The sequence below is a fragment of the Phlebotomus papatasi genome, chromosome 2 (assembly GCF_024763615.1).
Source record: "Phlebotomus papatasi isolate M1 chromosome 2, Ppap_2.1, whole genome shotgun sequence".
Classification (NCBI taxonomy): domain Eukaryota; kingdom Metazoa; phylum Arthropoda; class Insecta; order Diptera; family Psychodidae; genus Phlebotomus; species Phlebotomus papatasi.
In genome coordinates, this window is record NC_077223.1 from 30040454 (window position 1) to 30057644 (window position 17191).

At 31.8% G+C, this 17191-nt stretch overlaps 1 protein-coding gene across 14 annotated transcripts in view; it reads right to left on the bottom strand.

Moving 5' to 3' along the window:
* Positions 1-1166: 1166 nt before the first annotated feature.
* The window catches only part of LOC129803427 (muscleblind-like protein 1), a 423069-nt gene continuing 407044 nt past the window's right edge, over positions 1167-17191 (bottom strand). For 7 of the 14 annotated variants that reach the window (XM_055849986.1, XM_055849985.1, XM_055849987.1 and 4 more), the window contains 3 exons: positions 9222-9263; positions 7092-7218; positions 1167-7034 (listed from right to left, as the gene is read on the bottom strand). In XM_055849986.1, coding sequence (XP_055705961.1) covers positions 6061-7034; positions 7092-7218; positions 9222-9263 — 1143 coding nt within the window. In that variant the 3' untranslated portion in view covers positions 1167-6060. Of the gene's footprint in view, positions 7219-9221; positions 9264-10315; positions 10502-17191 lie in introns of all 14 variants that reach the window. The other 7 variants (XM_055849975.1, XM_055849980.1, XM_055849979.1 and 4 more) reach the window with 3 other exon arrangements.

The window sequence follows — 17191 nt, forward strand, 5'->3', positions numbered from 1 at the left end:
AATTTGAGGTTAAGAAAAATTGAAAAAACAAAGTTTATTATTATTTTTTAAATCTGATTTTTGGATATATTTTTCTATTTAGCAAGACCTTTCAAATGCATCCAAAAGCATTGAAAACATTTAAAAATTGCAGAATATACATTAACTTTAAGATAAAAATTTAAAAAAAAATTTAAAAAATCAGGACAGTAATTTGAACATTTAAACATTTTTTCTAAAAACTTTTCTTTCATTTATAAAACCCAAAAATTGCTTCTTGAACTGTGAACATTATGGAGAAAAAGTATATAATAAGATTCAGGCCAAAATAAATAGAAAAGCATTGACTTTTGCCATGAATATCAAAATATAAGAAGTAAAAAAAAAGTAAATGGATGAGTGATGCGCAATTGGGGGTGGATGTGAGAAACAGGGGGGTTGAAAATAGCGCCGTTCACACGAAAGAAGGTGGCTCAAAAGTTTCACAAAGTGTAACATTGGACATGTAAGTTGTCAAATTGTTCTTTTTTTTATCGAGAAGGAATGAAAAGAGAAAGCGTTCAATCACAATATAATGTATATAATATTTTATATGTATAATAATTATTATTTAAAACAATTAATCATGCATTATCAAGCAATTATTACAAATACTGCCTTAATTCAATAATATTTTTTTATCCTTTTTTTATCTTCTCTTCAATATTATTGGTTTCATCTTCTTACTCATTGATTTTGCTTCTTTTTTTTGTCAACATTTTTTTTCAAATATACTTCTTTCTCACAATATCTACTACTGAATTTATTGTAATAGCTAAATAGTGAAAATATCTCAAATACATCATTTAATTCTTTATTTTTTTTTAATATTTATCTTTTATTTCAATATGTTTTATATTTTTAATAAATCGTTTCATGAATATCTACTGCAATTTTTGAAAAGTTGTTTTGACTTACTCAATTTGCAAACATTTAGTGAAACCAATTTATGCTTTATATTTTTGTAAAAATAATAATTTTCTCCAATAAAAAATAATTTTAAAAAAAGAACAACATATTTTAGAAAAAATTACAAAAATAAAATTGTACTACAAAAAATTGATTTATAGGTAAAATTTGGTGCTATAAAAATTTAGAATAAATAAAAATGGTACAGTAATTATTTAAAAAAAATATTACACAAATAATTTTTCGTTTTTTTTGGAGAAAATTGAGTTCAAAAATTAATAATTTTTCTTAATTAAAAAAAAGTTAGATAGGTTATTTTTTGTAATGAAACTACCGATAGATTTCCGGATGTTGTTATTTTTTTTATAGCAAAAACTCCAAAAAGGGCACAATTGGTCCCATTTTTGGAGGGAAAGCTTCTGGTTTGACAGTGGAAGTACCGGAAAATTATCGGCAGAGGCACTTGTGAGGCAGATGCTTCTACAAAATAAATAGCAAATTTGCTCATTTCTTTGATATATTAATATTGTAATTTTAATTAATTTTTTTTTGAATAACAATACTGCAAGAATGGAATATTGTGAAAAGAAAAGATAAACATAGACGAAAGCCGCTACTTTAAAATTGAGAATGATTTACCGCCACAACCCAATTCGCCCATCTATACAAAAAAAAAATTAAGAAAGCTTTTTTCAACATTTAGAGAAAATGCCATGGAAAACTTACTTTTATGTCATGTGTTGCTTTATTCGAGGAAAGAGGGGCAGGGAGTGTTATTTGATGATAAGAGCTTTTTTTATAATAGAAAAAAATGTCAACATTTTGTTTGCAAAGCATTGATGTATAATTTTTTTTGTACATTTTCTCGAATCATGCTACAAATTTTTATTTGTACAAAAAAAAAGTATGTAAAAGTCTCGGAATATAATTTTTACGAAATTGGTCTCAATATTTTGTTTATGTGGAAGGAATCACAGAGGCATGACATTTGAAGTTTACAAAATTATGGCACAAAAATTGTCACCAGAAATACGATGAATGTGAATAAACATTGAATACTAAGAAAAGAATTATATATTGAAGTAGTAAAAACACAGACTAAATTCTCGTCTTTGAAGAATTTTTTTTGCTCTAATTTCCCCGATTATGGTCAAATTATATAGTATATGTATTGTTTTATAGCACGCTTTTGCATAGTGGACAAACAATAAATGGGAAATTGCTCTGAAAATAAAATGAGAGGGGAGGGCATTTTTTTTATAGCATGCGCGTCACAAAGCTCCGAAAGATGTCACAACCACCAAGAATAAATTTTATGGTACTTTTGTGTCTGCAGGGGAAAGATTATCTACATTCAAAAGATACACATTATTTGCACCATAAAATCAAAATTTTGGACGCATTTTATAGCAAAATATTTTGAGAAGGTTTTTGTGTCAAGTGTCTACATTGTGTGTCTGTGATTGATGTGAATTGTGTGTAAAAATTTTAACTATAAAATTTTTATGGTATATTTTTTTTGGACCACTCAAAAGCGACACTTTTTTCTTCACATGAAATTAGAAAAAAAACTGCAACAATTTGCGGGAATCATACAATTTGAATGTTTTGTGGGTACAAATGGGTAAGAAAACTTTACTATAATTTGTCATCAAACTATTAGCAATTAGAATAAAAAGATATTTTAACAGAAAAAAAAATCACGAGGCTTAAAGCAGCGACTTGCGCCTAAGATTTTTTTGGTTCTTGAAATTTTTCCAAGTGTAATAAGATGTAAACAAAGAATATTATGGTAAAACGTACAGTTATAGCAAATCTACGCTCTCAAATAAAGTCCACTGAAAAACTTGACACTGTTTTAAAGAATGTCGGCATCAAAGAAATAAATAGCAAAATATGCTTATCTGCCACAAAGAACTAAACTAAAAAAAAATTATGCAAATCTGTGAATGTCTCACTGAATTCATCTTTGTTTTTTTTAACAACTCTAAGACATGATTAAGTATTTTTTTTTCAAAATGTAAATGCAGTATCTTAGCTATAGTACTTTTAATGTGTAACTTCAATTTCAAAATTCTACGATCTAATGAGTCTATATGATTATATTTTTTTATTATTACATTTTTATTTAAAAAAAAAATGAATTCCTTCACTCATATATACTCCAAAAAGACTTTTCAACCCTTTAGCTGATATTTTTTTCGCGTTTGACTTTAGTTTGTGCCGTACAAAAAACTCACAATGCTTTATGATTATATTTGTTTTCCCGAAATATCGGATAAATACAGATTTTTTTTGACAAATTTATTTCTAGCAAAAAAATAAAAATTATTTAGCTTTAATTTTCACATTCAAAAAAAGCTTTTTTCGTTCATTTTTTTACTTATTATTTTTTTGTTTTGTTTTATAAACTAAACAGTCAACTACAAATTTATATAGCACTTGAATTAAGAACACTTTTAATTAGTTTTATTTTGAGAGACATTATTATTTCGTGTAAAAGTGTCAATGTGTTTTGTTTGAAATATAATGTGGCTAGTACAGATAAAAAGATAAAGCTGATTGGAAAGAAAAATTGGGATAATTTTTTTAAATTGCGGATGGTTAAAATAATAAAAGAAAACTAAAACAGTGTTAGAAGCCGCTAAGAAATATCATTTATATTGTTACACATGTAAAGAGCAGTTAATTTTGTTTTATTCTTTGTATATTTATTAAATGCATAGAGAATCAGCAGCATGTAACATAAAAAAAAACGTCGTGTATTGCATTACGAGTAAGAAAAAAGTTCATATAAAATAAGATGTTAGTAAGTGGCAGGTAAAGGGTTAAATGATCTCGTTAGAATTCCTAAGAAAGAAAACTCAAAAACTAAAATAGATGTTTTTAAGTATTCTTTTCTATACACAATTTTACACAACAAATATACAGAGGAAATAAAAAAATCAAATCACTAACATTACATGTAAAAACTCGTCTAAATATCGAAGAAAACAATTTATATACTTTTTTTGAACAATAAGATCCGTAATTTTGTTTCTTTTTTTTTAGAAAGCCTTATCGATGCAAGATTTCCTTTCTTTTAAGAGAATTGTGTATAAAATAAAAAGTCACTTTAATCTTATGGTTAGGTCGAATATTTTGTTGATTACTGTAGGTCGTCTAAGGACTATGAACTTTTTATACTTTCAAATATGTGATAAGTAGTAAATATTTATCTTAATATTAAGTCTTCAATCACGACAACATCTAAAGTTTTATTTAAAATATTTTTTTGCTCTTTTTTTTATTATTAATACCTACAATCTACATCAGAAACTTTCTGCAATCCTCGAGGAACAATCTACAATTTTTTTTTCAATTTATTATTTTTAATTTTATAGTGAAATTTCTTGTCAATCATACTCATTCATTTATTTTCTACCATCACTCATCTACGTCCATTCGCAAAATCATCTCTCACTGTTTTATCTACTTGTTTCGACTAAAGTTTTACTTTAATTTTCCTCAATATTGTTGTATTCAGTGAATATTGTTTCGAATACTAAAAGCTAAAAATTTGTCAGAAAACTCCCGCTAAAATTCATTCATGTTATTTCACTGAGAGATTGGATGAGTTTGACCAGTTTTAGACGAGTTTTAGACAAGTTATTAAATAATCAGTCCCACAAAATATTTTGTCCAATATCATTCTCCGACAGAGTGTACAAATTGAAGGCATTTTGAGATTTATCCAATCAGAGAACCAGTTGCAGGTACAAATATTTTCTAGGATTGAATATTTAATCACATGTAGATCATGCATAAGATCAAATTTCTCGTCTTAAATGAAATATTCTCCAACAGTTTTCTTTTTCTATTAAGATAAATAGTCACTCTCTCAGCGTTTCTATTTATGCACATTCCCTCATATTTTCTACAATTTATTCAAGTGTCTCCAATTCCACAAAATGTATCACAATATTATCTCCATTGAATTTTCGTTAAAAGAAAAAAAATATTAAAAAAAAAAACTGCGTGAAAATTCTGCAAGCGTTAAAGAAAGTTTGTGAAAAATTGGCTGGAAGACTTGTTTCTTCTTCTCGAAATATGTGTTTTTTCTCACACTCATCCTAAAAGTCTTTATGCTAATTCGTTACATCAATTTCATCGAGTTTCGCTGTTAAATTTATCACTTATTAAATTTGCGGGATTTTGTTTCATTTTTTTTGAAATTTCAAAACAATACTCACTTCTAAATTTAAATAGGGGAAAAAGGTATGGCAATTTTGGATTTTGAGGAAAATACAGGCAGAAAGTTTACAACATGAGAAATGGGTTGTAGAAACAGATTTATCGTTTCTAATGCAAAAGTGATGATCTGTGGTTCTGCAAACTATCACAGCGAGAAGTAATTTCCAAAGAAAAATGTTTGAGGAAAAGTACTTCTTCGGAACTTAATGACTATTTTTCTTTTTAAATCTATAAAATAATTACTAAAGAGATAACTTTCTAACCTAAAAATAAAAAATGCATATGTTTCGACTTTTTCCCTATTTTTTTGGGGGGAAAACTTTTGCTGGAGGATCTTTTCAGGTTCCTATAAAATTTGTGCTCTAGATTGCACTAAATAAATTCCTCCTAATTTAAGCCTAGACTGGGGATAAAAATTAAAAAAAAAATGAAAATTTAATGTAAAATTAAAAAAAAGGTTTCAAATTGCAGAGTCGTATTTATAACCTTTATGTAAATCTATTAAAAAGAATAAAATGTCCCCAAGTCTAGGATTTCTTACTTTAAAAAAAAAGGCCCTACCTTTGAATGACTCGTAAATCCCTAATGTGATTTAAGAACTCGTGAAATTAAATTCACTCTACACCATGAATTAGTCGTAATCTTTTGTAAATTTGAGGCACTATCCTTTAGTTCATTGTCTCAATTTCATATGGCCGCGAGATTCTCCATAAGAGGTCTCGTATAAGAAATTTTAGGGAAATATGATAGAGGTGTCCGTAGGGTTTCACAGAAGTTCTCAATTCTTTCAGTGGGTCTCACAAATTTAAGTGTTTTAAGTACTAGTCATCATGTTTAAAATAACAATGCGGTAGAACTTCAAGAAAAAAAACCCAGTGGCCCCTATAACAGATGAGATGCTTAAGAGGTCTTCATTTTCTTGTAAGGATTTAGGACCACAGCACTTCCAGGGGTTGATGTTTGTTGAGCAGCTGCGGCTTGCTGGGCAGCTTGTAGAGCTTGTAGGCCACCTAGGCCAGCACCATGGAGACTGGGTGGAACAGCCCCTGGTACAGGGCTTGCAAGGTAACCAGAAGGCGGGAAACCTGGATAGATAAGGCCCTGATGCTGAAGGAGCTGAGGATTGTGCTGAGCCGCAGCTGCCATATAAGGGTGCTGAGGGGTCATACCAGCCGCAAGCTGGGGACGCAACAGATGCGGAGCCTGAACTATAACAGGAGGCGGAGGTCGTGCTAGTGTTGGAAACATTGAGGCAGCGGCAGAATGGCCAGGAGGGGCAACACTGAAGGGTGTCTTGAGACGGGCCAAGGCTGTATTTTTGGCAGCCTGGGCTACAGCAGCAGCAGCTGCTGCTGCCGCTGAATGGTTTACATGCTGCTGTGTAGGAAGCAAACCTGCAGCAGATTTGTTGAGAGCCATCCCTGTGTAATTAAGTGCAGACAGAGGAGGCTTTAAAGCATGTGAAGCCGCAGCCATTTTCAATGCATTAGCATAATTTTTCTGAGCCACCTCTTTAGCAATGGTAGCTGGGTCGGGGTACAGAGACGCAGATGGCATAGCAGGATTCACATGGGGAGTATGGTATGGTACCGGGGTAGCTGTGATAGTTTGCGGAACCGCAATCAAACTATGAGTTGTAACAACGGGCGTCGGTACAGCCCGGGACTCAGTTTCTGTCGTAGCTACGATAATGTCAGCGGCGGCTGTAACAGCCGTAACCTCACCACTTGCAATACTACTAAACTGACTACTGCTGCTCGAGCAACTAACACTACTCGTATTGCTGTTACAGTTAACATCAACGCTATTGCTGCTGGTTGTCGGATTAAAGTGACTGCTGTTAGTGTTACTATTGACAATAGCGATGGGATTTGCTGTGGATGTATGTGGAATTGTTGATGTTGCTGCGGGACTGGGACTAGGGTACTCACATGACACTGGAACAAATGGCTGTTGCAGTTGCATCAATTGCTGATAAGTGGTTGCGCCTGGTTGATATACAGGTATGCCTGATTTATCAGCAGCTGGCCGTTTATAAGGTACCATGCCGGGGAAAGCCTGTAAGGGGTTGAAAATGCACAAGAGAGTTCTCTCACAAATTACAGAAAACATACTGATAGCGTAAGTAAGGTACTTAGGGGTAGCGACAAGTGTTAAACTGTTATATTCAATATTTGAAAATCGAATTTAATAGTCGAAGTCTTTTCGGTTTAATTTCTGAATATGGTTTATTGTTTTATTATTTTCTATTAATTGATATACTATCTTTTGTTTAAACTTCTTTTGAAAATTTAAATTTTGGGTTTAAGATCATATACAGCCTAACACAGGTTTCAAACTGGATAACCCAGTTAGCCCAGTTCCTCAAGAATTCTAAATTCTAATTATCCACAAATTTCAGCGGTCTGATGAGAAATTAAAAGAGTTAAGCCACATGACTAAACTTAAAGTCTTAAGTCTGAATAATGGGGTCGCGAGTTTAAGAAACTCAGGTTAGGCAGAGAATCGTCAGGAGTGGGTTGTTAACCTGAGTGCCCAACGACCGTGAGTAAGTGATACCGCGATGAAGAGAGATGGCGGAGATGCACCTGGAATAAAGCATTTTAGTGCAAAAGGCCCGATCTTCTAAAAAAACGTAACAACCACCTTAGTAATAGGCTTTCTTTTCGCAGATGAAATTTTAATAATTATAATTTTTGAGTTTCAATATTTTTTTAAAATTTAATTTTAATTCTTTCTACAGCTTTTCACTACAATTTTTACTGCTCCATTATTGTACTTTTGTACAGGGACATGAATCAGAAATATATTATTATTATTATTTATTATTACAATATCGATCTACTAATCTCACAAATTTTAGATCGTACAAATCTTCAATTTTTGTCATAAAATGATTTCGAACAACCACAAAATGAAGAATATTTGATGTTCTATCACAATATATCGAGTATTCTTGACTTTATGGTGACTTTAAAATCTTTTCATGACAAAATTTAAAGATTTCCGGAAGGAACCATAAGTAGTGCCACAATCGACATTTCATTTTTCCATACGTTTTTGCATAGAGGCACTGAAGACTATTGGCAAGTTTTTTCCTAAAGAGAATTGACTTATCAGTCTGATATATTTCGAAATCTTGTATTAAAAGCTATCTAAAAATACATATTTCATAATGTTCGCCGAAATAGTATAAGAACTACGAGCAAATTTGTTTAAGTCGCGGTGCAATATCTGCAAAATTTTTACAAGGAAAACTGAAAAATAGCTTCACTTTTTGTTAGGCTTGATGGGCGCCTGGCCGCAAACCTATGAAAATTTGAAAATACCAACTTCAGTGTTATATAACTCTAGGTGAGAGCATGGCTTAAATAAATTTATGGGCGGAGTTTTATCAGATGATTAAATACTGTCTCCATGCTAAAAAAAAACAGCCAGTGAAGAAGCATTTCTATCGTTTAATTCGGTAGTCTGTCAATAACGCTAAGACGGCGGTAGACCTATGATACGGTGGAAATGTAGTTTGAATAAAATAATAATAAGAGAAGTTCCAGTGCAGCAAAGAGAAATTTTGAAGGGGAACGTTCTACCCTATACTTTAATGTTATTTTATAAAATTTCTTTTACCTAAATATTCGTCAAAAATTCCATTTATCAGTTTCAAAGTGTTTTTTTTTTCAATTTTATTTTGTCGCATACCCAAAAGACCCAGGGACTTTGAAAAGCTTAGAAGATTTTAAAAGCTTTTAAAGCTCATAAACAATCTGTCAATAATTTTCAATTATCTCATTTATAGCAAGAAACCTAAAAGAGAAGCCAAAGAGCATTTTGTAAACTCAATCTGAAAATTTTTAGCGTTTGTTTTTTTATTCAAGGAGAGGGTCAAATTGGCAATTTAGCTGAGCTCTCAAGCTTCAAATCACTTATCTAGCTGTCACAAAACAAACATTAAAGAAAAGAAAGTAGCAGAACTTTAAGCAATCAGATGTTCAATTGAAGCTTTCTTGCATCTATGAATCAACAGTGTGATTAAATGCATGGAAGAATAAGATGGTACTTACGAAATTGTCATAGTAGAAGGATCCAACTGATTTCACATCCATCTGCAAATACAGCAAAAAGATTAATTAACAACGGAGCTTTTGAGCCACTATACAAAAGGGGTATATCTTGTAGTGAAAGAGATCAAAAGGGGTGGAGAAAATGGTGGTTAAAAAAATGGGAAGACTTTGAAAAGAAGTTGGAAAAACAAGTGGAACTTAATTGAAATGTAATCGATGTGGAAGAGAGTATATAACAAGTAAATAAATAAAAAAAGATGAATAAATGAGACACTCTTGCAATTAGACACTCTCGCAAACACCTATCAAAATAATTAGGTCAATTAGTGGCGCGAAATACAATCTGCATACACCTCGAAATCCAATAATCCAATTTAGTGAATTAAGTCATCAGCTCCCCATTCACACTCCCTAAACTGCCATCCACTCTTCAAAAATCTGCCTCTCAGTGGTCTAAAATATCACTCAAATTGCTTCAAAATGATGAGCTACACGAACTCTGTTTGTGTCATTTTCGAATTAGTGTATAAAAATCTGGAGGAAGATTGTGGTGCTAAGAAATGCTGCAGGAGAGAGAACAATCTTGCAGCATTCCGAAAAAAAAATTCAGATAAATTTATATGCACGAAGAAAGCACAAAAGCTTAGCAATTAAAGTGAATTTTTCGCACTGAAACGACACCACAAAGCATGCAGAATTCTAGGAATGCATATTGATTTTCTAAGGATTTGGGAGTTTGGAGAATTTGGCTTGAGCTTCCAAAATCTTAATCATTATACTCTTAAAATACCTTTTGATCTCAAAATTATCTTGAAAATCTCATTGTATCATATTCAAAAAATCTTTTTCAATCCTCTTAACCTTGCAAAGCGAGTTTAGAGATTCAATTTTAAATCTAGCTTGAGGCTTTTTTCTTTATTTTCTTTTTTTTCCTTTTGGTAAACTCAAACCAATGTTGTCCCTCCAAATGTAACATCGATAAGCTAGCGTGCATTAATGAAAGGACGAAACATGCAGTTTTTGGGGTAAATCAGGCAAGAAAAAGGATGAATTTAGGATAAAGTCATGCAAAAGCTGATGCAAAAGCTCAGTACCAGTTGGAACATGGCATCATTCTCGGCGGCACGCTTCTTGCCAACTTCCAGTGGATGGCCAAGGGTGGCGGTCAAGGGAGCCGCAGCAGCATGAGGCGGCGGCAAATTGGCAGCAGCGGCTGCAGCAGCGGCGGCGGCTGATGTGGTCAGAATTTGTCCAGAGGCAGCACTCACCACAGGAGCGGTCTTTGGGGTTGGAGCAGGTTTTGACAGGAAAACATATCCAGGATCAGGGATTCAGGGAAGATTAAATGGAGACGATGTGTGAGCCAGAAGCAAGTAGAAAATAAGCATTTGCAAGGGGGGAAGGGATTTTTTTTGTTGTTTTTTTTATTGTGGGCGAGAGGCATAAAATATTGATTTTTTTTTGTGTATTTGTGAAGATACCATCCAAAGGCGAGATCCAAAATCCAGAGAAGCGCACGATAATCAGGCAAAATGCCAAGAGAGAAAGAGAAAATAAAAATAATGTCAAATTAAATTAAAATAAAATAATAATTTTTGAATAATGGCCTAGAAAAAATTAAAAAAAATAAAGTAAATATTTACAGCAAATAATAGATTAATGGCGTGCGCACAGTAACTTTTGTTTTGTAAACACATTTCTGCAACTTCGTGTAAGAGTGAGCGAGATGGCTAGAATTTCTATCTTGATACCTTCAACGGAATCTTCAAAAGTTATTGTGTATTGCCCATAATGCGCAATGCACAATAAATTTTATTTTGCAAACATGTGACAGTTAATAACATCCTAGAACTAGACATCTCATTCACTGTTTAGACAGTTTTGAAAAAAATATTTATAAAATAAAAATTATTGTGCGATGAGCATTACCTATGGTAATTGTTGTTTTGAAACATATTTAGAAGTAGTCGGTAATACCCAGCACACAATAACTTTTGTTTTGCAAACATTTTTTTCGAAATTTCATTAATGAAATATTGTTTTAGACATCTTGCTTACTCTTATTATGCCCAACGCACAATAAATGTTGTTTGTAAACATGTTTCCAAAATTTCTCATGAGAATGAGCGAGATGCCTAGATTTAGATCTCCCTTACTCTTATTGAAATGTCAAAAACATATTTACTAAACAAAAATTATGGTGCGTTGGGCAATATGCTCAATGCATAATAAATTTTGTTTTTTAAATATGTTTTCAAAACTGTTTGTACGAGTGAGCGAGATAACTAGATTTAGATCTTTTTCAATGCAATATCAAAAAGATTTTTACAAAACAAAGATTGTGCGCTGAATGTAATGCCCAACGCACAACAACTTTTGTTTTGTAAACGTGCTTTTGACATTTTAATGAGAGTGAATGAAACCTAAATCTAGTCATCTCGCTCACTCTCATAGGCAATTTTGAAAACCTATTTACAAACAAAAGTTATTGTGGGAAAAACAAAAGTGTAAAAAACAAAATGAAGAAAACAAAGATTCCCGATCCCATTGTGCATTGGGCATAATGCCCTACGTGCAATATCTTTTACTTTGTGAACATGTTTTTTTTTTAAAAATATTTTTAACATTTCAATGAGAGTGAGCGAGATCAGTCATCTCGCTCACTCTTACAGACAATTTTGAAAACATGTTAACAAAACAAAGGTAATTGCGCGTTAGACATAATGCGCAACGTACAGAAGCTTTTGTTTGTAAACATATGTTTAAAATTTGAGCAACAATGAATGAAATCTAGATATAGTTATCTCATTCTCACAAGTGCTTTGCCCATTAGAAGCAGTACACAGCTTCTCTTGTTTTGTAAATATTTTTTTTCTAAATGAATATGATGCCCGACGCACAATAAATTTTGTTTTGTAAATATGTTTTTGATATTTCAATGAGAGTGAATGAAAGAGACATCTAGTCATCTTGCTCTCTCTCATAGGAAATTTTATTAAGATGTTTACAAATAAAAATCATTGTGCGTTGGGCATGAGAATGAGCGATTCAACCAAGCCTATATATTGTCCGTTCTTGACAATATGTCAATAATCTGTTTACAAAGTAAAAGTTATTGTGCGTTTGGAATAGTACTTAAGGCAGTTTCCTTATTATTTACATTGTACTTATTCTTTTTTTTTGGATAGTTTTGGTATGACGATAAGAAGCTGAAAGAAACATTTACAGAAGCGAGTTAAAATGTACAGAAGTGAAAACACAGCACTGAGGACAATAGCATCCAGAATTTAAAAAAAGTTTTTTTTTAATATTTTGAATCAATGCTGTTTTTCCTTTTTAACAAAACATCGAAAATTCAGCTAATTTCACTAAAAGCCATGGAAGCTCCACCTTAAATTCTAAGTTTTCTTGCACTGCGTTAAGAAGATAGGGTTAATAACAGAAGTGTGTGTTGTTTATGTTGAGTGAGGTTAATATGTAAAAGAAAAAATAAATGCTGAAATGCTGGAAATAAAATTATCTGAATTTTTTTTAATGGTGTTGCTGAATCACCAGGCGTCCCCACTGTAAAAGCTCAGCTGAAAGAAAAGTGTTGCTGGAGGGAAACTGACAATGTTTACCATTTGTCACAAGTTGACTAACTTTCAAGCATGATTCAATTAACTTTGATCACATTTCATGGTAAAACTCTCATATAAAATATATTTACTAGAAATTGCTCCATCTCTTCACATTCTTGACTCATTTTACCCTCAATCTATTTCCCTTTTGCATGGAAATTTAATTTTGCCACAACAATAGAAAAGCAAACAACCTTTTGTCTTCACTTGTATGAAGTATTTTTTTAATTATACAAAAGTGTATTATCTCACAAAATAATACTATTTAATAATATATTTACTTGCAATTCATTCAACTCATTCATACTTTTATTGCTCATTGAGTGTATTTTTATAGAGAACATTTGAAAAAAAAATGAAGTAAAATAAATGAAAATAAGGGACAAACAATTTTATAAAATCTCTTTCATTTTAATATTAAAAAAAGACACTAATCCAGATGCACCGTGAATTTTCCCACTTGGAGCTTCCCTGGAGTTCTGATGAACCCCAGTTTAAAACTTATTTGTTGGTAGATGTATTTTCCAGCTAGACTTTTACTTTTTTTTCATACACCAAAGAAAATTCCAACACAAATAGCAATTAAAATTATCCGTGGATAGTCACCCCTCTAACGACATGTTGAATTAAAATACGCATAATTTGTTGCTGTTTTTTTCTCATTCCCTGCTGGGGATTCTTTTCATCCATTGGGAGGGAATTTATGGACGGTGTGAAATGTACCACATCGTCAAGAGTGCCCAAAACCACCGAAATTAAAGCACCATTGTGGGAGGAAAAAGCTCAGACGGGTGGCTTTTTTTTTGTTTCCCTTGAACTCTGCCAGACCATTGTTTGAAAGCGGATTCCCCAAGAATTTCATTAAAATAACAGAATTTGTGGACTTTCTCCTTTGCATTTTTGCAAATTCATCCATTTTAGATGTGCTGAATTCGATATTCAGCGCTGAATATCTACTGTCTGTGTGATAGCTGCAATGACATTGTGAGTTGAAGACATTTTTACTCTAGATTCGCTAATTTTAAAAATATCTTTTTCTATTTGAGTATATTCAAAGCGCTGAATATGTCTTTAATGCGCTGAATTGAAGGAATAATTATGGGATCCCGTTTATGGCGTATGCAAATGTGTATTGATTTCTTGACCCAAGATATTCCTTAAATCTAAGTGTATTCAGCGCATTTTATTAACCTTCCAATTACCAATTAAAAAAAACATTCGTATTCAGCGACTGATTATGATCTCCGAAAGTATAGCGTGTGACTTTTCCTTATGAGCTTGAAACCATTTCATCTAATCTAATTTAATGCCTCACAGCTGAAATCCTCTTTAAAACAAAGACAAAGAGCTATTTTAAGCGTCATGTGTGGGTGGTTTTAATTCCAATGACAGTCCTAGAACTGGAATCATGGGTGTGAAATGTGTTGTATTTGTGGCGTACTCTCCATCTGCCAAATAAACTTCTCTAACTCCACAAAAAAGCTCCCCATGGCCATGTTTTTTTTTTGTTTGGCTGTCGCATGGAAGTTCAGTCAACAAAAAAAGACGAGACAGGACGAGACAAGGATGATTATTGCCAGGTTACTGAAGATAATAATTCTGTATGACTCTTGTCACTAATTCTTTCGCTCAACATTTCACCACATAGTGAGGGTACTTTTTTCTGCGTTCTTTCTATTATGCTAAAGCTAATGAGAATTTATTCTAAATTTAGAGAAAATTATCCAACAGTTAGACCAAGGGAGGGTTCTATTAAGAAAACATTGGTCTAATTGATATTTACGGGAGAGATTCACTAGGGATATAGCACTGAGGGAGCAAAAGCCACAATAACATGCACTTTAAGGGGTGGATAAAAACAATAAAATAATGTTTTGGTGTGGCATATTTTGCTATTCAGCGCAGTACTTAATTATAATACAAAACGTTCTAAATTAATAAAGTACTGATGGATGCATTTCAATAGACTTTCAAATTTCAATTGAATAAATATTCGGAGTATTAATTTGTGCTAAATACCCCGTATTCAGCGTACTAATTTGAGCTGAATACCCCGTATTCAGCGTACTAATTTGAGCTAAATATCCCGTATTCAGCGTACTAATTTGCGCTGAATATCCTCTTCCGTTAGTTGTAAGTAAATTTTCACTTTTTAATAACAAATTTTCAAAATAAGAGCTTCTGCTTTTATCTTTAAGGCTGAGGAAATCACAAAAAAAATTTTGAATTTTATGATGAATATTTCATGAAAAAACGCACTGAATAGAGAAATAGGCTGAGGAAATCACAAAAAAAATTTTGAATTTTATGATGAATATTTCATGAAAAAACGCACTGAATTTTATTGAGGAATTTTCCTTTTAGTTAAATTTCTTTTTACTCAAATTTTAAGCAAAATGTAGATTTTTGCTAAAATTTCCAAATTTATAATTTTTTTTTATCAGAAATTTAAAATTTAATTTAAGATATCTGCGCTTAAATTTATTCTTTCAATGCAAACGAAACTGTCCAAAAATCGCCGAAAAATTTAATAAATCAGCTTAAGTGGTGTGCTTTTGTGGACACTTTTATGTGTTTTTCTTGAGCAATTTTCTCAGTGTCAGCGTGAAAAAAGTTCCATGAGAAAATTTCGTCACTGGGTATGCACATAACGGTTTTGCCAAGATAGAATGACAAAGAAAATTAAATATTTCAACAAAAAAAGGAAAAGAAAGAAGACACTTACTGGAAAAGACACTTAGCGAGGCCCAAAGTGAGAAAATGTTGCGTTGCATCTGGCTTAAAAGCTTTTACAGAGAGCCAATGAGGAATTAAAAAATAAAGAACTTATAAAAAAAATGAGGATCACATTGAGAGGAGATTTGACATTCTTGCACAAAGGGCAATTTACGGGGGAAATAGAAGTTTCATAAAAACAAAACAATGAGAAAAATCTAATAAAAGGTAAAAACTAATATGAAAAATCTTCCTACTATTCTATGAGAAACATATAAAACTGAAATTAAACTACTATTGTACTTAACTTTGAGTCTACTTACAGAAAAAGTGTGGTTTTTGTATATAGTGGGGACTAATAATCTCAACATTTTTTTCTTTATTATTTTCTTTTGTATAGTGATAACAGAGAAGGATAGAGGAGGATAAAATACAAACAACAAAAGATGAAATATAAAATAAATAAAAGGTTTGTCAAAAAGAATATGGTTTAAGAACTGAAGAATCTACATGAAAAATGGGTTAGAAGGAGACATTATTCGTGCATTTCAACTTATTATTCTCTTGATTTTAACAAAAGAATTTCTTTTATGAACCACGAATTTATAAAAAAAAAATCCCATTTTTGGCGCAGTAAATTTATATAAAAAAGGGAAGTTCCCTCCAATCGCAGAAAACAATCTGGAAATTTTTCCTTTTAACTAAAACCCACAAAGATAGAATTCTTTTGCGTATAATGTTTCAGTGTTCCTTTTTTTTAGGTTGTTTTTTGTGTATATTGTTTGAAGTTGTGATACAAAACGTATAAAAAAAGAAACAAATAACGTCTAAAGCGCCGATTGAAGAATTTAGCAAATTGATTTGAAGCACAAATTGCAGAAATTACACACACATTTCGATAGTTTTTCATTGGAAAATACGTTTGGTTTTTTTTTGTGTTTGGGTGATAAAGTCGATGAACAGAATTGAAAAATTTCAGATTGAAGATAAATCCTTATTGAAATGTGTAAGGATTGTGTGGCTGGAAAATGTTTCGTTCAATTCGTTAAGTTTTAACGAAGTTCCATTTTCGTTGTGCGACTTTCCTTAAAAAATGATAATTTATTTTATTGCTTTTAATTAATTAGGATACACAGTTATTCAGTCTTAAACTTTAGAGTAAGACCTTAGAGAACCTTGGAGTTTTAGAGAGTAGGTTAATCATTCAGGGAAGAATCCCATTATTCGTCAAATTCTTGCTGTCACCATCATCCACTTAGACAGTTTAGTTATTATCAAGTTTATCAATTGATTGAATATGAACAATAACAAATATTGTTTTTAACTGAAGGTATATTTGTTTTGCTTAAAGCTGTCTTCAGATTGGAAGTTTAATCTATAAACCAGACTTGCCGATTGTCAAACTCAGTAGGTAATTAAACAATTGATGTCCTTTGAAGTCACTTATTCATCCAGGGTAAGACATTCTCTTGTATGTTATGATAAGACAACATCATGACATGCTACCTTTTCTCTCTCTTGGTTTGAGGGACAGTTATTCACCCAAGAAGCAATTTTTTCTCAATATGGTCTTGTAGAATTTCCCAAGTAAGGCATTATAGAACCAAAAATCTTTTTATTTGCTTATAACGCTCC